This window comes from Entelurus aequoreus, linkage group LG02 (genome assembly GCF_033978785.1).
Source record: "Entelurus aequoreus isolate RoL-2023_Sb linkage group LG02, RoL_Eaeq_v1.1, whole genome shotgun sequence".
In the NCBI taxonomy this organism is placed as follows: domain Eukaryota; kingdom Metazoa; phylum Chordata; class Actinopteri; order Syngnathiformes; family Syngnathidae; genus Entelurus; species Entelurus aequoreus.
In genome coordinates this window covers 42,795,284-42,821,559 of record NC_084732.1, presented here as the reverse complement: position 1 = coordinate 42,821,559, position 26,276 = coordinate 42,795,284, and the positions used below count along the sequence as shown (strand labels likewise).

The window sequence follows — 26,276 nt, the reverse complement described above, 5'->3', positions numbered from 1 at the left end:
ATTTTTGAGACAGAAGAAGACTTTTGTTAACAGAAAATTATCCATAACACACAATTTCGAGAACACACACCTCCATCCTGTCACCTCTTGCATGCAAAGTGAACGCTTTACCATTTGAGCAAGAGCATTACACTAATATTCTGCACTTTGGGGGGATTTATGCCTATCATTCGCATTCCTTATTTGAGAGAAAAAGACACGTCTTTCTCTTTTTTGTGCATTATATACTGTATATATATTTTTTTTAAAAACTGCTAATACTAAAAGGGGAACTGCACTTTTTTGGGAATTTTGCTTATCGTTCACAATCATTATGAAAGACATGACGACGGATGGATTAAAAAAATAAAATAATGCATTCTAACTTGTAAATAAAAGGAAATAAAAGTCTGCTGGGAGCTCCTCTATTTCGCCCATAAAATCCGATGAATAACCATACAAAAAGCATCAACAATACACCATTTACATTTTGTGACTTGAATATTAACCGATCCCAGCACCACCCGCCACCCCAAAAGGGACAAGCGATAGAAAATGGATGGGTGGATGGATGGATAGCGATATTGTTATTATAAGCGCTAAAGCAGACAAACTATTTATAGCGGCGCCGTGATCACTACTGTGTGTCTGTAAGTTTATTCTAGATCATAAATCATGCATCTCACCTGGACAGAAGAAGGCTGAGTAGGTATTCCAACAAATCCACAAGCCGCACCTTCAGATTAAAAAAACACTGTGCTCGTCCAAGTCCCCACCACCTAGCTCTCCACAATGGGGGACCGAGCCTTCTGCTCGGCTGCACCTCGCCTTTGGAACAGTTTAGCTGAGGGCTTTTCAGAGCCTGGACTCTCACAAACCTTTTTATTCAGAAAAGCATATGATTGCTAAGTATCAATATGACAAATCATAACCTTGTCTTTTTGTTTTTATTGAGTATGTTTAGTCTCCTCCTCCCTTTTTTGACTTGTTAACTGTGTAGCACTTTGAGATCCAGTTAGATTAAGAGTGCATTAGAAATTAAATGGACAGGACATGTTAAAAAAAAAGAGAGAGAGAAAGAGCGGACATTGTACAGTAAGTGATTGTTTTATTATGTTCATGATTTATATTTCTTGTTTAGCACTTAGCAATACTGCTACAAGATGCTCAGTGTTACACTCAAGCTAATTATCATACAACTTCTAATGTTTGGAGCTCATCCTCTTTATTGTCAGGCTCAAAATATAAGTTTCTTCTGGATCATCATTTGTCCCAAAGTAGTCTTTGTTGACTCTCATGAAGTCTGCCATTATTAGTAGTAGTTGTTGTTGTTCAAGGAAATAGCAAACGTCTGTGAAATGCCCAAAACAATGTTACGAAAACGCTTAGAATGACTAAATCATGGTAAAGAATACATTATTAATATTATTATTATTATATTATATTATATAATAATATTATATTATTATATTATATATTATTATTATTATTATAAATGTGCCTATTACTACGTCACATATATACTTACGGCATGTAAAATGTTGTTGGTTTGTAGAGGGTATAGATCTAATCCCATTACCTGCATTGTTAGCCACCTCTTGCTGGCGTTTTTTTAACGTATTTACTGTACATATTACAGTAAGTCTGATATTGGGATTGAGGATAGGCAAAATTCCGCCAAACAACATTCTCTATTGTTTTTACTGTTTTATCATATCTATTATGCTCTTGTTTTATGCTCCGTCTTTCTTGCATTGTTGTCCAGCACTTTAGTTCAGCTGATGTAAGTTGCTTTGATTGATTGAGATCATTCTTGCTATTGCAACAACGGGCCTGTTATGTGTTTCCCTTTAGTTTCCCAATAGCGTTTCAAACTAGGGTTTGGGTTTTTTTAAAGCAAAGGTTGGAATTTCAAATAACATTTTGACTGGCGTTGGAGTTTCATGTTAGGGTTTCCAGTTAGGGTCTATTAAAAGTATCTTATTTTTGAAAAAGAGGAAGCTTTTTATCGACAATCCACAAGAAAGAATTTGGAGAACACGGGAATCGAGCCTGTTACCTCTTGAGGTTAGGTTTTCAAAACTGGGATTGGGTTGTGAGTTGGGACGGAAATTGATACGATTTTTACAATTCTGATTCTATTCGATTCTGCTTAACGATTGGGTTCTTTTATCAATTCTCATTTGGAAAAAAGGAGAACAAAAGGTCGGCTGGGGTCAACTTCCTTTAGTTTTTAAGAGACATGAGCGTACAAACACAGCTGAGAGGTCTTAAGAAGCCTTCAGCCTACAGTTCCTTGTTTGGGGTGCCAGGGGGTCCTCAGAATTGTTTTTTTGGGGAAAATGTAATAATAAAAAAATATTTTCTACTGTAAAAATAACAAAATGCTACAAAAATTGTTCTGTGTAATGTATGTAATGCATGAAAAGCATTAATTTCATATATACTGTATATATTTATTAGCAGGTTCTACAAAGAGGCACAAACATGTTAGTTAGTTAGTTAGTTAGTTAGTTAGTTAGTTAGTTAGTTAGTTAGTTAGTTAGTTAGTTGGTTATGTAGTTAGTCTGCACACTCCATTTATCTCCTTTTTAATATATTTTGTTTTTACACATTTTGACTTTTCACAGTCAGTTAATTTATTTGTTGGCCATTTTGCCTGAGGAAAGGAAGCTTCCCAATAAATCTGCACACTTGAATACACAGGTGTAAAAGTCAAGGCCCGAGGCCCAGATCTGGCCTTCCACATCATTTAATATTCATTCATTTTTCCTTTATTTAACAAGGTAAAAAACTAATTGAGAGTAAAATAATTTTACAAGCGTGACCTGGCCAAGAGGTCAGCAAAACAGGTTTCATAATAAATATAACAACAACAAAACAACAGTATTAATGTGATTATAATTCACATGTTTAAAAGATTAAAAAAATACTTATAACGTTAACATTAAAAAACACACAATAGGCAAAAAAAAGATGTTTCAGTAAAAAACAATTTAAAAACAAATTAAAAACAAGTACAGCGCCTAACCAGTTTCTTGATCCTTACAACATTAACATTAAAAAACACACAATAGGCAAAAAAAAAGATGTTTCAGTAAAAAACAATTTAAAAACAAATTAAAAGCAAGTATAGCGCCTAACCAGTTTCTCGATCCTTTGAAAAGGCTTGAAATTCCCTCAAAGTGATTTCTGGCCATTTTAAAGGATCACAAAAGCCTGTAAATAATTTGCGTCAATAAAGTACTTTATCATTCTTACTCAATGTAGGGCTGGGTGATATAGCCTAAAATTTATATTGCGAAATATATCACAGTCTCCTGCGGTAACGATGTATATCACAATATATTATTTGGTATATAAATGATAATAGAACCATTTCAAAACATGTTGCAAAGGCTCCAAATTGAGCTGCTGGTGTATGCTGTAACATGTCATGTTATTTACGGTTGTATTATTTTCTCAAAACTATTATTAGTATATTTGCTAATTTACTGTTAATATCTGATTACTTTCTGATGTAACATCATTGACTGATCACATTTTTGATCACAATTATAATTTGACAAAAACACTGGATGCCGATTTCACAATACTTATCAAATATTTAAATGATTAGCTTTTATTCAATTTGATATTTTAAGTGATGGTGCAAAATAACTAAACATAAGCAGAACATATTATTGGCTCTCATTTAAAACATTTGGGTTTTGTCCTAAGAATCCTCCTGTGTCCTGGAACTTAGTTCCTGAATTTGTAAATAACAAAAAAAAGACAACTAAAAATGATTGATCTAATCGCTGTAGTATTGACCATATACTAATACTCTACTTCCTTAAAGTCAATATTTGTATTGCTCTACCCAACCTGTTTACATTCAAGAGTTCTAGCTTAGCGGTTAGTATGGCTTATTGTATCTTCTTATGGTGTTGTGTAGTGTAACATGTTTAGCTATTCCTCGTCCGTACTTGTAAGAAACATAGTTTATTTGGAGGCCACGATTAGTTAGCAGGGATGTGGCTTCGCACAGATTTTTTTTTTTTTTTGTTAAAATGAAAAGAATTCTTAAATATCTGCCCGACTTATGATTTCAAAGCAAGTTTTCTATCAAATTGTATGTACAAATAATAATTAAATGCCTAGGTAATTGTGTAATAATACACGAGGTGATTATACAATTATATTCATATGGTGTATGTTCACAGTTACAAGCGGCCCTCTCTGTGATGTGACCTTCAATAAAAAATAAGGTAATAAGTGCTGATCGCCTTAGGCCACACCCTCCCTGTAAGCATTCAAATAAATACACGTTGGAGCTGGAAAAAATGCATCAAAACAATATGCTAAAATTATTTAATCCTGCACACAGTTGTATAGGCTCATAATGTGTTCCCACCTAAATTGCATTAATATAGTGTACACACATAATAAATACAAAACCTAAGTCATGATTTCACTTTGTACTTTGTATTATTGTATCATGTGCAAATAATAATTGCATTCACTTTGTACATTTATGTAGATTAATAGAACAAATAAATAATACTTGATTCTATTTTTAAGGACTCAAGTCTCAGATGTTCCTTGTGATCAGTCTGCTTCCTGTGACAACCTCAACACATGCTAGAGTTCTGTAGAATTAAATGAAAACTCCCCTGTAACCACACACGCGTACACAAATACTCAGTGAATGAAGAGCATATTGTGTGATGTGACGTGTGCATTTTACATGACTTTCACAAAAACAAGTTGAGTTTAAAAAAAATAAAAAATTCTACAAATGAATTGCAGAATGGATTAACATGAATATGTATGCCACACTGAATATTTTCCATTTTAATATTTTTACTTATATTTATTTTTTTGTTTTATGATGTACTTGTGGTGACTCATTTTGCTATAAGGGGTGTCAAAATTTAAGGTAAATAGTAACAAATATAACAATCAAAAACAGGAAGTCAAAGGGAATCTGTTTTTAATATTAATGGAGTGATTAAAACATTTGAAAAGGTTTAAAAAGATGATAGTAAAACCTATCTGTCATATAAAAGCCTATAAACTTACATTATTTTTACAAAATGACATTAAAAAAAACCCAGAGATTTTCTATCTCACATTCAATGCACAGTGAATATGATATAAAAAAAACAACATGTCACCAGAGGGATTTGCTTTACAAAAACATTCAAAAATAGATCTGTTGGTGGATTAAATCAGGTTGAACATCACTGCAAGGTACAATAATATAAAGCACATACTGCTAAGTTCATGTGACAGCGTCAGACAAAACAATATCATCTTTTGATTCAGCAGTAGAGTGTGCCTAATATTTTGCTTGTTTCAGTGTATTATTACAAGCCAATGGACTGACAAAGATGGCTCCCGTCTTGCATACACTAAGCTCAGACAACGGGATGAAGCTGAGCGTCACACACACCAAAACGAAGAGTCTCACGTTGCTCTCCTGCACGCTCAGGCGGTGATGGGCACGTTTTCTCTGTAGCAGCCGGACCTTTGAGGACTGCCGTAGCTGCACAGGTCCTGGTAAAGGCGTGCCATCTGCTCCGCCGAGAAGTCCTCACACAGCTCCATGTTGGCGCAGTACGTCTGAGCGCGCCGCGAGTTGACGGCCTCCAGCAGCTGTTGGCACTTCACCACCGTGATCTGCGACGGACACACAACTGAAGTGAAGAAAAAAACTTGGCAAGAAAATATCCCAGCTTGTCGCTTCTTACCTGCACAACGATCAGCTTGTACTTGGCGGTGTTGAGGTCATGAAGCTCCTCCCCAAAGCACAAAGTCACAGTCGGATCAGGAGCGGGAATCTGACCGTCCTGGTGCTGCTGCAGCGCTGCGACATGAAACACGAGGTTAAAACCTCTTTGCAGTCTTTAGCGGCGGAGTCAAAGGAGGACTCACCTTGAAGGAACCTCCCAGTGTCGAAAATCTTCACCACCGCATCCCTCTCCAGTTTACAAGGCATGGAGCTATAATGCGAGCCCGTGTCAGCCATTCCGCTCCAGAACACTCTGCTCTGGCACAACCTCTTGATGAAGATGCCCTCCTGGTTGGCCCGCAGCAGCAGCCCTCGCTCCAAGTGGCCCAGGAGCTTGTGGGTCACGTGGCGCTGGCGTTCGTACTCGATGAGCCCCGGCGGCGGGAAATAAACGCTCTGCATGCTGTCTGAGCTGTAGGGGGCGCCGCGGCCCGGGTGCTGCTGGCACGGCGAGATGCGACAGCCTTCGGGATGTGTTACCAGCGTGTTGCTCATCAGCTTGCCTCCATAGTAGAAGTAGATCATCATCTGGGAGAAGGCTGGAGGTCACAATAATGATCAATAAACAATAAATGATAACTTCATAAAACACATGGAATGCAGGATAACTAAGCCTATATAGTGGTGCACACTGCTGTCTTTCGTGCAGACAGCGCAGGTTCAATTCCCAGCCAACACGAAGCTACTGGGGACGTCCAGAGCAGGTCCTAAAAGCTAAGCCGACTGAGTCGTGTTTTTCTACTCAGATGACCAAACACTGCACACTTAAAGAGATAATATTATGATTTTTTTTCTGCATTTAAAACACTTTCTTGTGGTCTACAATAACATGGAATGGTGGTTATTTGGTCAAAATGTTGCATAGATCAGTGGTTCTCAAAAATGTTTCACCAAGTACCATCTAAGAATAAAATTGGCTCTTCAAGTACCACCATAATGGCCAGTAGGCCTAAGTATTTTTTTTAAACAAGGCAGAGGTTTTATTTAACATGTATATTTAATATATTTGCCACTGTAATATTATACACAGTAACAGTTTGAATATAAAAAAATTAAATGAAAAATATTTTACTTGAATCAAGTGGTGTACCACTAGACTGAGGCCGCTTACCAACAGTGGTACACGTACCACATTTTGAGAATTACTGGCATAGATTATGTTTTCAGGCCATATTCAAGCCACTTTCTGACCGTCTCTTCAGGATGTGCCGTTTTGTGGGCGGTTTTATTTACGTGTCTTCACTACTACTGAGTCTTCTCCCCGTCAGCCAGGTTGTAGTTTTTAGCGCTTCTATATGGAGTCTTGTGACAGATATAAATTAGAACTATATGCTACCTTGTACAAGAAATGACAACAGCGGACGGTGCATGTGCATGTACGAGCCAGTCCGTGCCACAACAAGTGGATAGAGAAAAAGAAGGAACTTGTTGACTACAACGTCAGGCTACAATGGCGGACTCGCGCAAAGCTCTTCGGGTAAAACTTTACCATATATGGAGATATCCACTGATGTCACCAATTGGAAAAACGTCACAAATTGGCCAAGTTCCAAACTGCTCATTTGGAGAAAGTATAAAGGAAGGCAAGATTATTTTATAAATATCTCTGCCATGCCTCTATGGATTGATTTCAAATGTTCGGGAGTTATGCAGATGCCAAATACACAAAAACAGGTACTAATAGGTAAAAAAAGATGGTTTGCATAATAGGTCCCCTTTAAAAGAGATATATGATGATTTTTGTCTTTTCTGACTTATTCTGTAAATGTTGTCACAATGTTGAATACTCGTGTTATATATGTATAATATGTTTATATTATTTACATGTGAATAATGCTGTATAGTATTTATTGTCTATTGTGAGCGAACTGTGGTGCTGAATTTCCCCCAGGGATCAATAAAGTACTTTCTATTCTATTATTTTTGTGTTAAACAATGCCAAAGTGGCAAATCATAAGGTCATGCATTTTGGAGTGAGCTTGGATGCAGTTTTGAACACCTCGGTTCGCAGGGTTTTGTAGTCTGGCTACGTTGTGAGATCAATGTGAGGTGGAAGCACCTATTTAGATATTTAGTCAACCTCTCAGCCAAAAAGGAGTCGGAGGGTCCTACTAAAAAAGGTAGTAGAAAGTATTGTTTTCATCTAATCTTGGCATGCGCATAATAATACAGACATGCAATGTACAGGCACTCTTTGAATCTATCAGGGAGTGTGCAGGTGTACCTAATGTTGTGACCGAATAAATCTATATATGTTTAGGAAGTTTATTTTCAGCTGTCGGGACAAAAAATAGCGGTGACGACTTCAGGATACATATTTAAACAGTGTACATTTAAAACAAATAAAAGCAGATACGTTGGAAGAGGGTGGGGCGTGGTTTCATGTTCAATCTAGGAACGCCTCCACAAACGAAACATCTTGCAGACAAACTCAAAAAACGGGTTATAAAAGTGACTGTGGAGCAAAACCTACGCAAGATTTACACTAAAGCATACATGTTATCTAGACCAGTGGTCCCCAACCACCGGGCCGTGGCCCGGTACCGGTCCGTCAATCGATTGGCACCAGGCCGCACAAGAAATATATATATGTATATTATTTTTTAAATTAAATTAAATAAACATAAAAAAACACAAGATACACTTACAATTAGTGCACCAACCCAAAAAACCTCCCTCCCCCATTTACACTCTCACACTCATTCGCACAAAAGGGTTGTTTCTTTCTGTTATTAATATTTCTGGTTCCTACATTATATATCAATATAGATCAATACAGTCTTAAGGGATACAGTCCGTAAGCGTGCATGATTGTATTTTTTAATACAAAAAACAACTAATTTTTTTTTTTTTTTTTTTTAATGGAGAGAGGCTGCAAAACAAGCCACCATTGGACCAAAGAAAGTTGCAAGTGCCAGCACTGTGATAAAAAAAAGGTGAGAAACACTATTCAATACGAGAGCACGTAGCAAAGTACAAAGCTCTCCGCTCATCACCAAAAAGTAAAAGCGATGTTAAATGTTCATTTATGTTGTATTTCACATTGTTTTATGCAAGCAAACTATAATTATTTTCTATAAAATATGTTTTGTCTAAATATATATATATATATATATATATATATATATATATATATATATATATATACATATATATATATATATATATGAAATAGAAATAGAGAGGTAAAGCACTTTTGATTTGTTTTTCATTTATTCATGAACGATGAATGCATTTTCACTTGTATAATAAAATGATACTTCTAAACTATTATTTGCCTGCAAGGAATGTTGTGTTGATATAGGGAGGGGGGTTACCCACATATGCAGTCCTCTCCAAGGTTTCTCATAGTCATTCACATTGACGTCCCACTGGGGTGAGTTTTCCTTGCCCGTATGTGGGCTCTGTACCGAGGATGTCGTTGTGGCTTGTGCAGCCCTTTGAGACACTTGTGATTTAGGGCTATATAAATAAACATTGATTGATTGATTGATATGGAGACCAAATTATTTTCACTCATTTAAGTACTTTTTTGTTCATGTTTTTCACATTAAAAAAAAACAACTCAAAGGAAACCATCCATTTTCTACCACTTGTCCCTTCTGGGGTTGTGGGGGGTGCTGGAGCCTATCTCAGCTGCATAACTGAGTTAAATTCCCTTTAGTGTGTTTTGTTTTTTTGGTCTTGTTTTGTTTACATTTTTAATATGCAATATTCAAGAGTGTTCTCACTTGACTAATGGTCCATACCCATGTTTCCTATTTTGTTAACTTCAAAAATGTAAATTCTTCCGGTTTCTGATCAGGCAGGCTTTATAACATTTAAATTAGGGATTACGGGGCCTTCTGTTTGCAAATCTGACAATTGTATTTGTGTGTGTTCCAATAATTACCTGAGCTGAGCGTGCCAGAGGGTAATGGGTCCTGATGCAGCGAGAAGGCTGTGGATCACAGAGAAGACTTAAGACTGTAGGCACATTCCCAACGACTTTTGACCACGCTGTTGTGTCATTACTTTGCCTCCTCATCAGAAATATTTATACAACAACCAAACAATCGCCTTAGTCAGCAAAGTTTAACAGGATGTTAGTCAATTCTTCCACTGCAGCGTTTGATTTGACACAGCATCAAGCAAACAACAGACAAGCTAGTCGAGTCCATGAATATGTTTTGTGGTGGCAGAAAATGTGTGTGCTTTTTTTCTTACCGCTGACACTAGTCTGGGGCCAGTACTCTGGGCTGGCCTGAAACCTGCAGCCTTCTTCCTGCAAAAATAAAATATTATTAACAAAGTAGTAGTTTGACATGACATGACTAGTAAGAAAAAGCTTTACATCTTTAATGAGCCCCTCGATGTCTGCAGGGCTGCAGTCCATGTCGATCATGTCGCCAGAGCTGCTGCTGGCAGCCAATGCCAACATCACAGAGCTTCTTCCATCTGTGCATCCACAATACAAGTACTCATGACACATTTATTGAGCATACTTTAAACACAAATTCATATTCTGAACGAAGAATATTCAAATGTCACGGATGACTGCAACATGCCTGCTGATGCATAATGAGAGATTCGAACAGTGTGGACATGCATATTCCAGACTAGAGCTTACGTTTCTGCTCGTCCTCAGGTACGATTCGGTAGACTTTGTATGGCTCAGAGATGTCTAGCTGAGACTTTTCTGTCACCTCTTCAAAGTCAGGACTTTTATTGAGTGCACAACGCAGCCTGGTCTTCCAAGTCGCTGGTTCTGCCTTGTCACCATCCTTAAATTTGCCTTTAAACACAGCCCATGCCTGCAGAAAGACATGTTATTCAATTACATTAATGTAACATTTATTTTTTTTAATACATGTGTCACATTGTTTCTATTCACATTTTATACTTTTGAAAAAAATGTCTCTTTATTTACTTGCTTTTCAAAAATGACTGTTTCTATCATTTAAGTCTTGAAATAAACATGGAAACAAGCTTTTGTTTAATAATCTATAATTCACACAAAGATATGCAATGTACAATTAACATTACTGTATATAATGATAGTAATTATTTAGTTAAGTATAATAATATTAGGAGTGAGACTTTGTAGGAAACCAGCTACGAGATTGTCTGATTGGTGTAATAATAATAATACAATTATTTTTACTATAAGTCATGGGAGTCAAACTCATTTTTGGAATTGGGGGTTAAATCACCAAAATGATTCCCACAAGGGGATGGGTCAAATGCAGAGGTTAATTTCACCACACCTAGTGTGTGTGACAATCATTGGTACTTTAACTTTTTTAAAATGTTTTTATTGAGGGCCACATCACAGTTGTGTCTGCTCTCAGAGGGCCACTAGTAACAGTGAATATATATAAATAAATGATAAATGGGTTATACTTGTATAGCGCTTTTCTACCTTCAAGGTACTCAAAGCGCTTTAACAGTATTTCCACATTCATCCATTCACACACACATTCACACACTGATGGCGGGAGCTGCCATGCAAGGCGCTAACCAGCAGCCATCAGGAGCAAAGGTGAAGTGTCTTGCCCAAGGACACAACGGACGTGACTAGGATGGTAGAAGGTGGGGATTGAACCCCAGTAACCAGCAACACTCCGATTGCTGGCACGGCCACTCTACCAACTTATATGACTGTTTATGAATAATCGATCACTTTACAGCCTATTCATTTGATTATTATATTTTTTATGTATGAATTGATGGATAAACTTGCTTTGAAATCATAATTCAAGAAGCCAAGTAAATATTTATGCTAACCAAAAAATTTTTTGGAATATATGAGAATATAAGAAATGTTGCATAATCAGATAATATTAAGGTTCAAACTGTATGCAGTTTAATGCGATACTTTTTTTTTTTTTTTCCAGTCGACATCGAAAGAATGAATACATTTAGTAAGAAAAATGAAGACGCACATTATTTCCAGGCTTTAACGTGGGGTGCAAAGCCTGGGCCCCGGGCCTTGAATTTGACACCTGTGCTATAAGTTATTTAAACAACACATATGTATTGAACTAATCTAAGACTATTATTATCAATATAATCATTGTATCATTATAGGTAGACAGAGGTATTGTAATATTTAAAAAGGTCAAAACAATGATTTGTAGTCAGCCACATTGAAGAGGTCCTTCTTAAAAAGGTGTACACACCATCATTCAGATGTAAAGTACCAACCTTAAAGATGGATGCGTCTACTTCTTGGTTGTAATCCTGTTTCCCAGCATGCTTCCATGGAATTCGGAACATGGTGTGACTTTCATCCTCCCAAAGGAGTCCGGAGTAGTGCGTACTCTGGATCTGCTCCACCAGCCACTGCTTCAGTCTCCGACCTCCCGAGTTTGACATCGCGTTTAAGGCACCTAAAACCCAATTCTACTGGAGGGAAGAAAAAAAAAAGTTTGGAATAAAGGAAAGTGTTGTTTAGAAAGCGATATCAACGAAAGTCCCCCCAAAAGCGAAAGTAAAAGTACTTACAATGATATGTTGCCGGAGCTGTCAGAAGTCAAATGATGCCAACACTCATCCGTGTCAGGTTTATTGACGTCTTGTTGTCAATGGTCGTGATGAGCTCCTGTCTTCGATGGCCAATCATCGTCGTCCAGGCTACGTCACGCCCCGCCCACTACGGAATTGTAGTTCTATTAACTGTGGGCATTTACAAGAAATGGCCTGAGCTGACATACAGGCTGGCTATAAAGTTGCTGCGCACGTCAGCAATCCTTGCAGGTAGAGTCACAAGTAAACTTGTGGCGTGGGGATTTCTGTAGATCCTTCTTTTTGCCACGCTCTTCTGAGCACAATATACTATATATTATAATTCGTGGTCAGTAATTTTCCTCTTGACTAAACTCTGATTCTTATCAATGAAGTTATCAATATCTATATAGGGTCCAACTTTGCCATGAGCAGTTTAGAAAATATATCAACACTTTTAAATATTTAGTTATTTAAAATAACTGTATATACTATTTATTATACAGTATTATGCTAATTATTGGCTGCTAATCCAATGACAGCCATTTATTATGTTAACATCATGAACACAAATATTTCTGTAACTATCAGAACAACTGCATTTTATTAAAAAAAAAAAAAAAAAAAAGACACATTCGTGCAATTAAAACAACCAAATGTACCGATGAAGTAATGAGACAAAATTAATCCTGACAGTAAAAAGAAAAAAAACAGGAGATTCATTAACATTAGAAAGATTAGTGCTTGGGATCCTTCATTAGAGCGAAACATTTTAATGATTTACTCACAAGGAAAATGTGCATTGATTCCCCTCAAACAGATACACCCGGTTTGTCGAAACTTTGAAGACAGATTAACATAGACACCCAAATATAAGACAATCCCGTCTTTTTTTGGAAAAACATTTCTAAAGATAAAACAAACCTATTTTGGTCATGTTTTCAATATCTGTCATATAATTCATCACATTTCTTACAATTTGGATTTTGTCAAGGGCCGCTTGCTCACACATACAGTGGCCTGTTAGTTTGCATGTACAGTATAAATCTCTGAGATCACAATTTTTTCAGACAGTTTTCTTATATTCAGGTCAATACAGTAATTTATACCACATCAGTAAAGCAGTAGTCCAAAGACACAATTTGATCACCGAGCGTGCACCTATGGCACATCTTTAAGGCTGCTGAGCTACTGCAACAGGTTAATCCACAGGGAAGCACAGGTGATGTCATCATGGCTAAAGTGCTGAGGCATTTCGGAGTAAGGCGTCTGAGCACTGATGGGCTCGGTGAAGGAACCAAGGAGGTACTAAAAGTGAGGTATGTACAGCCTGCATCCAAATTAACCCATTACTAAAAGGATTAGCATGAAGTATAAATTAAATATATTGGCCTCTTGTCTTAACTGCTGCCTTCAGGAGGTGTGGTTGGCACAGAGCAACCTTTGATGTCTTGGTTTCGCCAGCGATGGTCTCCACCTCGCTGCTGGTTTTCCTGTTGCTCCGTGAACTGGACGAGAAGGACACCCACCTGCTCTGGATCGTTAAATGGACTGGGATTGAAACTGGACTTCAGCCAAGCTCGATACTGTGGGAACACAAACAAATTAAGCATCTTCATGTTCAAATCCAGGCCGTGTGTTTTTATTCTCAAAACATGCTGCGGGATGCTAAGAAAATATATTTGTTGGGGGAGAGGGGAACACCTTTAAATTTGCACACACACAAAAGAAAGTCGAAATTTCACTAAGCATCTATATAATTAATTCCACAATTGTGTGATGAGTTCAAGGGAGAGACATGGCTTTTTGCGACACGTTCTTTTTTGAATTCATTAGTAGTTCACCTTCTTTATCCAAGTGCAGCCTCTTTTTTAATATTTTTGGATTCTTGGGGCCCTATTTTGCAGCCGTACTCAATAAAAAAAACACAGAGACTATCTGAAAGCCCTGTCACCGAAAACACTCAGAGTTACGCAGTGCGCTTGAACGCCTCATCATGTAAATAAGTGTTTGATTGGTCCTTTTTAAACAAAGCAGACAAATACAGGCTTGTTCATCATTTTGTGTGCCTCCTATGAATAAATAAAACACACACGCATAAGGTTGATTCAAGGATTGCCTGGCTGGAATGTGTCACAGGGGTCTGCAACCCGCGGGTCTGGAACCGCATGCGACTCTTCTGCCTCTTTGTTGTGGCTTCCTCTGGATTTTTTTTTATCCACAGTGTGAAAAAAGTTAGCATTTTTAGAAAGAGTTTTATCATTTTCGACTGTCTGTGAGGCTGTGAATGTGCATAGGCAGAGTCCTGAGGCGCAAGAAAGGCAAGTAAAAGAGACTGGAAGCCTGTGTGTTCATTTAGCTTCTCGAGTGGGCAACCCCTTGGGGTAATTTAACCATGAACACTTTCCAAAACAAAAAAGGGAAAATGTAAAAGTTGAACTCCACATGGACAACTGATTGCTTAAAATTTTTTAGACTTTTAAAAGTTTATACGCTGTGTTACATTTTGCGGCTCTATACTATTTTTCTTTAGTGGGAGAGGCAGTGTTAAACATTAGCCATCACGTATCATCTACGGAAAGTTAGGAATGTGAAAAAAAAGGATTACTTTAGACATACATTTCCATTGTTTCATATGGGAAACTGAAATTCCAAGAGACACAGCTCAACCTGTATCTTGAAAATGTTTTGGTTTAAACCGTTATAGTTCCACTGTGCAGAATCCAGACGCGTGTCAGGTGCCCAAGATAAAGGCTGAGCAAAGGTTGTAATGAGCCACACCACACTACCTGTGTTCACATGATTTAAAGGTGCATTATTTCAGGTTATTGTTTCATAAAACTTGGCTTTAATCTGCCCAACCTTGTGTATCCTGATAAAAGTCGGTGCTAACGGAAGTAATTCACCTTATCTGATGGATCATGTCATGTACTTCAAGGGAGTGCAGTATATTTTTGATAAAGGTAACTGTAAACTTTACCCTTTCTTTGACTCCAAAACATCACACATGAGAAGATAATGCATGACATAGATTCCAAAAATATACATCTATAAGAGTGTAACAACATTCAGTACAAGAGGTGCAACCAAGAGAGACATTAATTAAGGAGGTGATTGGTATGAGAAAAAACTTGATATTTTTTGACAAAAATCTCCCATAAGAGTGACTTTAGACTTCCTACCTACCGTCTTTGTTTCTGCTGAGTTTGTATACCATCTTACTAAAGCAGTTCGAGTAACAATCTAAATGTCATGTTTTCAATGCACTTAACTGTAATCCAAACATGGACGTGAACTTCTCCTCACTCCATGCAGCAATGAACGCTCAACATTCACTTCAATGATGTCGTCTCACGGCGATTGAAGGTAAAATTGTCTTGTCATTTCCAGAGAACAACTTGCCATGGCTTTAGGTCTGAGATTTCCATCAGGTCCCCCTTTTTTTGTGCAGTTCTGCGAGCTATTTCCGGGCCTTTGGCTCAACAGTAACCGGACGGCATTACACTTTTCCCCAAGCTACAAAACAGGCCAAGGGTGAAAAATGTTTATCACGCGTTAAAAAAATGATCGCCGTTAAAAGAATTTATAGTTAACGCATTATCGCGTTAACTTTGACAGCCCTAATAGATATATACAGTATATATATATTTATGTATATGTGTGTATATATGTATATGTATGTATATATATATGAATGTATATATGTACTGTATGTATATATATGCATGTATACAGTATATGTATGCATAAATATGCATGTATATATTTATGTATATATATATATATATATATATATATATATATATATATATATATATATATATATATATATATATATATATATGCATGTGTATATATCTATGTATGTATATAGTGTATACGTATGTATATATATATATAAAATATATATTTCTTTTTTAGGGGGGTAGTGACTGGACATTGACCATTATAAACACAGTGAGTATTATGCTATATTTGCGGTAATGTTGAGTACATGTCATTTGTCATTCCTCTTCTTAGCTTCCACAGACAAGATACATTGCCAGGATGTGAAAATGCCCACTAAAGTGTTTGAATCCGGATTCTCACTGTCTGTCGCTGGAAGATGTTGGAAAATGTACATGCAGATGTGTGATTTCCGGTCAAATCCTCAAAATCAATGCATGCAAACATTTTGCAAGATGCTGACGGCAATGCAAAACACGTGATGAGCAGTACCGAGCTAATGCAATCCCAGCAACCACCCAACCCGCTGCGGTTCCCCTTCCCTGTGACTTGGTCAGTGCTAGTGTCATGGCAGCCAACACACACACACACACTGCATCTTTCCAACTAAATGTGAAACGTTTGAAAATGGCAAACACATCTGAAGTGTGACAGTTTGAAATGGGGTACATGGAAAACGTACATAAGAATAGTCATATAATGAATATCTGCTGCTGGGAAAATACTACTTATTAGTCACAATAGGAACACCTACACAAGCTAATGTGATCTATTGCAAGACCTGCCAAAACTCTGCATTGGCCTCGCAAAGATCAGTTTTGCATGACACTAGGGCTGGGCGATATGGCCTTTTTTAAATATCTTGATATTTTTAGGCCATATCGCGATACACGATATATATCTTGATATTTTGCCTTCGCCTTGAATGAACACTTGATACATATAATCACAGCAGTATGATAATTCTATGTGTCTACATTAAAACATTCTTGTTCATACTGCATTAGTACATGCTCATTTTAAACTTTCATGCAGAGAGGGAAATGTGTGATGATCATTCATAATTTGCATGCTTGATTTATTGCTGATAAATTGATCTATTATTATTTACAGCTAAAAAGAGTTAAAAGAGAATTGATTTGATTTATACATGTATTTGATATTGATTATTTGAGAAACACTGACATTGAATTGAGTTGTTTTCTACTTCATAGCCTAACAAAGGGTTAACTAAAATACGGCATGTTCCACAATTCATTGCGGCAAACCGGATGTTAAAAAGACCGGGAGCAGGTGCATTGTGGTTGTTGAGATTGAGGATTACAAGCCTTCGGGTGAATGAATGACAGATAAGATATAAGGATCGTTTTGTACCATTTTGTATGCCATTTTTTTCTTATATAAAGTACAACTTTATTACACATTTTTGACGTCCTGTCCAATACTTTGATCGTAGTTAATCTACATACGGTGTTGATCTGGAAATGTTTGCCTCTGCATTTTGATGGTGTGGACGTGTGGCACCGAACGGAGATGTTGACATGCGGAGTAAGCATTCTTCATTCTCTAGCAGGGGACTTTTCAAGTTATGCTACATATTAGCAGTAATGCTACTTTTTGTAGCAATGCTTTTTCCCCACACTTGACAAATTACGGTTGTCTGTTCGACATATTCCCACTTAAAGCCAAACCACCGCCAGATGATGGACACCCTGCTGTTTTTCTTGGGAATTAATTCTTCCATTTGTTACCAGATTCGCACCTTCTTTCTCTCGCATTACCACTCGCACCACAGCTAACTTTAGCCAAGCTGCTACCTCTCTGCTCCGCGAGGGCGTATATGTATGTGACGTATGTAACAAGGTGCGCTTGTTGTCTGTGAGAAGGACAGACAAGAAAGAGTGAGAAGAGCCTGTAGTGTAATGCCAGCAGCTAAAAGCAACTGCGTGAGAACGTATACTCGAATATCACGATATATATATATATCGCACAGAGACAAACCCGCGATATATCGAATATATCGATATATCGCCCAGCCCTACATGACACTGTCAGAAAGTTACTAAGAAAACAACATGTTTATTGTGGTCGTAGCTGTAACTTAAGGAAACCGTTTCTAAGAGCTTCATACAGTGCAGAGTACTGTGCATTATTCTTTATTAGAATAAAAGAGATGGCGGTAAAAGTTGAATAGCAGTATGCACACGGTTTAGTTGATACGACACCATGCTATGTATTTCTTAATCGAACAAGCAAATTTACTGTAAAACAAATAGTTATAATTTCAAGCCTTTTATCCCAGCTCTTTACAAATTGATAACCCTGTTCTGACCACTTGTCACTGACAAGGCATTATTGTTGTTTATCCTAGAGCTGGGCAATATGGACGAAAAAGTATATCTCGATATATTTTTACTTAAATTTGATATTCGATATATACAGTACCTCGATATATTTACCGGTGAAGGTATACATATAAAGATATTCATTTTTGAGCGAGATTCACTGAAATTGAACTGAATGACAACTGTACTGTAAACAGTCAGTGGCACATTTATTAACCCAGTTAGTCAAGATGGGTATTAACAGCACAGAAAATAAACTATTTAAGTAGCACAGAATTACATAACATAAAAAAAACTGAAAAATATTATTTCTATGTCAAATAAATAACATAGCTGTGCAAATAATACAAAATGTATCAAACTCGGACAAAAAAGTACATTTACAGGCAGGCACTTTTTAATTCCCAGTCGACGTTGTAATGGACTGTCACACACGTATGGTTCTGGTCAGCGCCAATAAGTGACTTTACTTAATTGTGAGGCTATGATCTTTCTCACTTCGGCATACATTTTTGGCAGCATTTCTTGTGCGAAATATGCCCGGCTTGGCAACTCAAGAACAGTTTTAATTTGGGCTTACATGGTATCATCATCATCAGCCGTTGTCAGTCCACTGCTGGACGAAAGCCTCAGCATGTTTCTGCCATAGTGAACGATCTCTTAGCACCCCCTGTTCCTTGCCTTAACGAACCGCCATCTTGGTCTGGAGCTCTGGAACTGCTGGGGACTGGGGGCCGTCTTCTTGGCGTACTCTTCATGCTGGTTTTTAGCCTACACCTTCCACGCTGGCTTGGTGCGGGTTGGAAGGGGTATTTTATATCAGAGATCCTTCTCCTAGACTAATTGCCTTACTGGGCTGTTGAACTTAGTCTGTCCTATTGGTTGTCCGCGCCCCAATTACCCAGGGACCCGCTCAGCTTTATGGCGCTGACCACCCACCAGTCACAAGAGAAGGTGCAAACGGTTCTTTGTGTGCATTTTATAAACGTTAGTTGGGACTCACTAACCCCACACACAACCTCCCATCTCATGCCTGGATGTAGTTTAACGTCATACCCAAGACCACATGGTAAACAACTCAAATTAATCTTTTATACACACGCATACATTTGTCCAATTGTGGCCAAATAGACGCATTGTGGGTTTATATCGGCTATATCGCTAAAAGAAAAATCTAAACAAGAGAATCTCTCTGCCATCTTCCACTAGTTTTTTTTTATACATAAATCGCCCGCTTGAATATTCCCTATTTTCTTCTACGACTCTCTTGTCGTCATTTTGGATGTCTGTTGTGATTTCCCTTCCTGGTTCGTTGACGCACCCTATCTTTCCTCTGATTGGCCTGTTTTGCTCTAATCTCAACGAATCGTGACTCATCATAGTAAACAACCAACCAATCATGGATGTTCTTGTAGTGCAAGCACATCTTGGAAGGAGGAAGGGGAGGGGTTAAGTAGGCCATGGAGTGTTGAGAGGGAGTGGGGAGCGAGGGAAAATCAAGGACCACGACAAATAAGCCGTGTTTGGTCATTTTAACGTGAAATAAATTATATCGATATTACGATATTTTATTAATTCATATCTTGTTTAAAAACATATCGATATATCTTACAAACTCGATATACCGCCCAGCCCTAGTTTTTCAGCACCTCGATATATTTACCGGTGAAAGTATACATATAAAGATATTCATTTTTGAGCGAGATTCATTGAAATTTAAAGGCCTACTGAAATGATTTTTTTTTATTTAAACGGGAATAGCAGATCCATTCTATGTGTCATACTTGATAATTTCGCGATATTGTCATATTTTTGCTGAAAGGATTTAATAGAGAAAATCGACGATAAAGTTCGCAACTTTTGCTCGCTGATAAAAAAAGCCTTGCCTGTACCGGAAGTAGCGTGACGTCACAGGAGCTAGTATTCCTCACAATTCCCCGTTGTTTACAATGGAGAGAGAGATTCGGAGCGACAAAGCGATGATTACCCCATTAATTTGAGCGAGGATGAAATATTCGTAGATGAGGAACGTTACAGTGAAGGACTTGAGAGGCAGTGATGGACGTATCTTTTTTCGCTCTGACCGTAACTTAGGTACAAGCTGGCTCATTGGATTCCACACTCTCCTTTTTCTATTGTAGATCACAGATTTGTATTTTAAACCACCTCGGATACTATATCCTCTTGAAAATGAGAGTCGAGCACGCGAAATGGACATTTAAAGTGACTTTTATCTCCAAGACAATACATCGGTGACACACTTAGCTACTGAGCTAGCGTGCTAGCATCGTTCTCAAATGAAGATAGAAACAAAATAAATAAACCCCTGACTGGAAGGATAGACAGAAGAGCAAAAATACTATTAAACCATGTACATGTAACTACACGGTTAAAAATTCTCAGCCTGGTAAGGCTTAACAATGCTGTTGCTAACGACACTAAGGCTAATTTAGCAACTTAGCAACCGGAACTCACAGAACTATGTACTCTCTCCTTTTTCTATTGTGTATCACGGATTTGTATTTTAAACCACCTCGGATACTATATCCTCTTGAAAATGAGAGTCGAGCACGCGAAATGGACATTTAAAGTGACTTTTATCTCCAAGACAATACATCGGTGACACACTTAGCTACTGAGCTAACGTGCTAGCATCGTTCTCAAATGAAGATAGAAACAAAATAAATAAACCCCTGACTGGAAGGATAGACAGAAGAGCAAAAATACTATTAAACCATGTACATGTAACTACACGGTTAAAAATTATCAGCCTGGTAAGGCTTAACAATGCTGTTGCTAACAACGCTTAGGCTAATTTAGCAACTTAGCAGCCGGAACTCACAGAACTATGATAAAACATTAACGCTCCACCTATGCCAGCCAGCCCTCATCTTCCCATCAACAGCCGTGCTCACCTGCGTTCCAGCGATCAACGGCGCGACGAAGGACTTCATCCGTGGGTTTGCCGGCAAGCATCAGCTAGGCGTCTTCTATCAGGGTAAGTAGTCCTTGTTGTGTTGCTGTAAGTATTGTACTTAGCCGCTAAGACACCGATTGATCCCACCTACAACGTTCTTCTTTGCAGCCTCCATTGTTCATTAAACAAATTGCAAAAGATTCACCAACACAGATGTCCAGAATACTGTGGAATTTTGTCGAAGAAAACAGAGCTTTGTGTATTGTGTCCAATAGGGCCCAAACACTTCCGTGCATTTTATGACGTCACGCGCATACATCATATCCAAAGGAGATTTTCAACCGGAAGTGTGGCTGGAATTTTAAAATTGCACTTTATAAGTTAACCCGGCCGTATTGGCATGTGTTTCAATGTTAAGATTTCATCATTGATATATAAACTATCAGACTGCGTGGTCGGTAGTAGTGGGTTTCAGTAGGCCTTTAACTGAATTACAACTGTACTGTAAACAGTCAGTGGCACATTTATTAACCCAGTTAGTCAAGATGGGTATTAACAGCACAGAAAATAAACTATTTAAGTAGCACAGAATTACATAACATAAAAAAAACTGAAAAATATTATTTCTATGTCAAATAAATAACATAGCTGTGCAAATAATACAAAATGCATCAAACTCAGACAAAAAAGTAAATTTACAGGCAGGCACTTTTTAATTCCCAGTCGACGTTGTAATGGACTGTCACACACGTACGGTTCTGGTCAGCGCCATGTAAGTGACTTTACTTAATTGTGAGGCTATGATCTTTCTCACTTCGGCATACATTTTTGGCAGCCCAGCCCTAGTTTATCATTAGATAAATATTAGATTAGATAACATAATTACCGTGTTTTCCGGACTATAATATGCTACTTTTTTTGCCAAGCATTTAATTCTGCAGCTTATACAAAAGTCTGGCTACTCTATGGATTATTCTTTGCTAACAGCTAAATTGTGGAATGGACCTAGCAAATAAATCAAAGAACGTACTAAAATGATCCACTTTAAGAAATTGTTCAAACTCAAAGTGTTTACAAAGTACAAAGAAGAAGAACCCTCAGCAACATCTTGACCATAATAGAAAAGGAGAAAATCGTATTCATCATGAAAGATGAAGAAAGACATCAATGACTCCTCTGTTTTGTTTGATCAGCCGTTTGACTTATGTGTTACAGGCACCATTTGGAAACAATTGAGATGTAAATAAACATTTACAAAATCTTTCTACGTAAATATCTCATTTCAAAACGTATCGATATATATCTGCGGCTGTGAGTTTGGTGTGGCTATTATATGAAAAATCATTTTTTTCTTCTAAAATTTAGTGGGTGCGGCTTTCATACTGGTGCGGCTTATAGTTTTTAAAATACTGTAATTGTACAGAATAAAATGTATTATTAATAATAATAATGGATACAATTTTTAATAGTGCTTTTCTAGGCACTCATAGCGCTTCACAGAAAATTGAGAACCTATCATTTATTCCAGGGGTCCCTAAACTTTTTTGACTCGTTACACACACCCACACACAATTTATGATTTCTTGACCATTCTTCAGAGAATATGAACGATAACACAAAAACCTTTCTTCCACTCATGCTTAATGATTGTGTGAAGCTATTTGTTGGCAAACAACTGTGTTCTCTCTTTTTAAATCAAAATGACAAAAGAAAGTACCCAAATGACCCTGATCAAAAGTTTACATACCCCAGTGACTTTGATCTGATAACATGCACAAAAGTTGACACAAACAGGTTTGAATGGCTAATCAAGGTTCCAGTCCTCACCTGCACTTGAAGAAAAATGGGCTGCACGGTGGAGTCGCCAGACGAAAGCCATTTCTGCACAAATGTCACAAAGTATCCCGCTTACATTACGCCAAACAGCACAGAGACAAGCCTCAAAACTTCTGGAACAAAGTAATTTGGAGTGATGAGACCAAAATTTTACTTTTTGGCCACTCTACCATGCAGCCCATTTTTCTTCAAGTGCCTCTTTATTGTGAATCTTGAAACAGCCACACCACAATTTTTCAGAGAGTCCTGTATTTCAGCTGAAGTTATTTGTGGATTTTTCTTTGCATCTCGAACAATTTTCCTGGCAGTTGTGGCTGAAATCTTTGCTGGTCTACCTGAATCACTCATTTTCCACTTCTTAATCAGCGTTTGATCACTGCTGATTGGCATTCTCAATTCCTTGGATATCTTTTTAAAACCCTTTCCTGTTTTATTCAGTTCAATTACCTTTTCTCGCAGATCCTTTGACAATTATTTTGCCTTCCCCATGACTCAGAATCCAGAAACATCTGTGCAGCACTGGATGAAAGATGCAATGGTCTGTCAGAAGCCCAGAAAGTCACTGACCCCAATCCCTAGTCACTCAATCCCCACTCAGTTTGTAAGAGCAGGCCAACTCCCACCAAAACCATCTGCAAGAGTGGAGTCAAACCTTCTAGACTCTGCCCGGGACTGGAAAATGCAGGTTGACTTGGACCACAAACTCATCTTCCCGCCTGAAATCATTACAACCAGCTTCAGGCCGGACCTGGTCTTGTGGTCAACCTCCCAGAAGACTGTGTTCATTGTTGAACTAACTGTACCATGGGAAGCAGCAGTTGGTGAAGCATATGAGCGCAAACAACTGAGGTATGCAGACATAGCAGCCGAGGCAGAGCAGCGCGGCTGGCGTGCCCGAGTGCTTCCAGTTGAAGTCGGGTGCAGAGGCTTCGTTGCTACATCCACAACCAAGCTCCTCAAAAGGAATGGGATTGAGAGGTCAGGCCTTCCGGCGGGCTGTCAAATCACTGTCGGATGCTGCTGAACGAAGTAGCAGATGGATTTGGTTCAAGAGAAAGGACCCAAACTGGGCTGCTAAATGACATTTAGGGGTAAAGGCAGAGGGGGGCACACCTGGGACGCCAGATGTCACCGTTGAGCCGTCCGGAGGTGTCGTGGGCCTATCAACTAAACACCAATGAAGGAGCGTGCCCACCTGAAGACCCCAGTGAAGCTTTTGCCCCTAACCACCCACCCCCCACTCAACACTAACTGCTGATTAATCTGAGGGATTGTACTATCTAGTCCTATGAGCTCAACTGATAAACTGGAGAAATCCAGTGACAGCTGTGAAAGGGCAGCTGACAACTAGGGAAATACCTTGAGACAGCTTGGAAAGACAGCTGACTGGAGGGAAAGACCCCGACGGGGCTGTCATAGACTAGCTATCCATGATGGCAGGCTCTGTCGCTTGATAAGTAGACAAAGGCCACCCCTCATTGCTACGACACGCCCAAAGAGAAAAATACCCCTCGAGTCTGCAAGAGCGGGGGCGGAAGAAGACTCATCGGCTGAACACCCGGCAAATGACCCTGGATTGAACACGACGATGAAACAGATAATCAGCACAGAACAAGCAACATCAGCTGAAGGACAACAACGCCAAGTATGCAGCTGTGGCTGGTCCAAAATAACATCCATCAGAGGCCTTAAAATACATCAAGGGCGGATGAAGTGCTTGAAGAAAACAAAGCCAGGACCTCGCATTGATCTCTATCTTTTGAGAGAAAGGTCAAGTCAGGCGAGTGAAGCTCAGCGGCAGGATTTAACCCACAGTCCACCGAGCATCAATACCCCAGAGGCTGGAAATAATTCAAGCACTACATCAGCGATTGTGGAACCAAGCCACTTGCAACCTGCTTTGGAGAATAACATGCAAGGCCACAGACCTCATGTGAAGTGGCCAAAGTCCAGCAGCAAGAGAGAGTGGGGAATAATCGATGCAGACCTGATCAAGATCCTGGACAGAATCAAAGGAACATGGAGAAGAAACTGGAGAAGATGGGTGATCTGATCTACTCCTATGGAGCAGAAAGATTCGGAACACACGCGACAGGGGAAAAGGACATGCCATCAACCACTCCTCCAAAGTCCAGAAGGCAAAAGGAAATCGAGCGACTGGTCAAAGAGAGAAGGGTTTTGAGGAAGGAATGGAAGAGAGCCTCACTGGAGGAAAGAGTGGGCATTGACCTCCTGCAAACAGACCTGAAGGGACACCTGGGAAGATTGCGGAGAGCTGAAAACCTCAGGACTCGATGCAAGAGGAAGGAAAGGGCGAGGACATCCTTCTACAAGGACCCTTTCAGATTTGTGAAAGGCCTCTTCACAAAAGGAAAATAGTGGGTCACTTAAGGTGCCAAAGAGGGAACTGGAAGACCACCTGAAAACCACTCACACAGACAGTCAAAGATTCGCACAGAGAGAGATACCATCAGACATGCCACCAATACCTCAACCAGAACACCAGCTGTACGTCAGTCCCCCAAGGTGGAGTGAGGTTGAGGAAGCAGTGAGGAAATCAAGGGCAGCTTCAGCTCCAGGACCAAATGGAGTTCCATATCAGCTGTACATAAATTCCCCAAATGTCTTACGCTTTCTGTGGAGGCAGATGAAGGTGATGTGGACGAAACAAACCATCCCAAAAGTGTGGCGCAGAGCTGGGGGAGTGTTAATCCCAAAGATAAAAGATGCCTCAAACATTGATCAATTCCTGCAGATCAACCTAATAAACGTTGAAGGGAAGGTCTTCTTTAGCATCATTGCTAAAAGGATGACAACGTACCTGAAGCAAAACAGCTTGATTGATACATCCGTGCAGAAAGCTGGAATACCTGGTTTCTCAGGCTGCTTGGAGCATACCAACATGATATGGCACCAAATCCAATCTGCCAAGAGGGAAGGAAGAGACCTGCACGTCTTATTCCTAGACCTAGCCAATGCTTTTGGATCCGTCCCTCATTCTCTCATCTGGACAGCCTTCAACTTCTTCCACATCCCAAATACCATCACAAACCTGGTGAAAAACTACTTCCGTGATCTGCAATTTTGTGTCAAAACAACAGAATACACAACATCATGGCAATCTCTGGAAGTGGGAATAATGGCTGGATGTACCATCTCCCCTCTAGCCTTCACCATGGCAATGGAAGTGATAATTCGAGCTTCCAAATGG

At 38.8% G+C, this 26,276-nt stretch overlaps 2 protein-coding genes across 5 annotated transcripts in view; both read right to left on the bottom strand.

Annotated features, from left to right (window-relative positions):
* Window positions 1-4,937: 4,937 nt before the first annotated feature.
* Window positions 4,938-12,393, bottom strand: irf8 (interferon regulatory factor 8). Of its 2 annotated transcripts, none has more exons than XM_062027052.1 (9): window positions 12,242-12,393; window positions 11,942-12,142; window positions 10,365-10,548; window positions 10,089-10,192; window positions 9,962-10,019; window positions 9,648-9,695; window positions 5,899-6,294; window positions 5,715-5,830; window positions 4,938-5,643 (listed from the first exon to the last, which is right to left on the bottom strand). In XM_062027052.1, the coding sequence occupies exons 2-9, from the start codon at window positions 12,110-12,112 to the stop codon at window positions 5,452-5,454; spliced, it is 1,269 nt and encodes a 422-aa protein (XP_061883036.1). In that variant the 5' UTR covers window positions 12,113-12,142; window positions 12,242-12,393; the 3' UTR covers window positions 4,938-5,451. The 2 variants fall into 2 exon arrangements, with proteins under 2 accessions (XP_061883036.1, XP_061883046.1); XM_062027062.1 differs by having other exon boundaries at window positions 11,942-12,139; window positions 12,242-12,360.
* Window positions 12,394-12,911: 518 nt separating this feature from the next.
* Window positions 12,912-26,276, bottom strand: part of dusp22a (dual specificity phosphatase 22a) — a 33,464-nt gene continuing 20,099 nt past the window's right edge. For 2 of the 3 annotated variants that reach the window (XM_062027073.1, XM_062027091.1), the window contains 2 exons: window positions 23,057-23,110; window positions 12,912-13,827 (listed from right to left, as the gene is read on the bottom strand). In XM_062027073.1, coding sequence (XP_061883057.1) covers window positions 13,642-13,827; window positions 23,057-23,110 — 240 coding nt within the window. In that variant the 3' untranslated portion in view covers window positions 12,912-13,641. The remainder of the gene's footprint in view (window positions 13,828-23,056; window positions 23,111-26,276) is intronic. The other variant, XM_062027082.1, reaches the window with a different exon arrangement.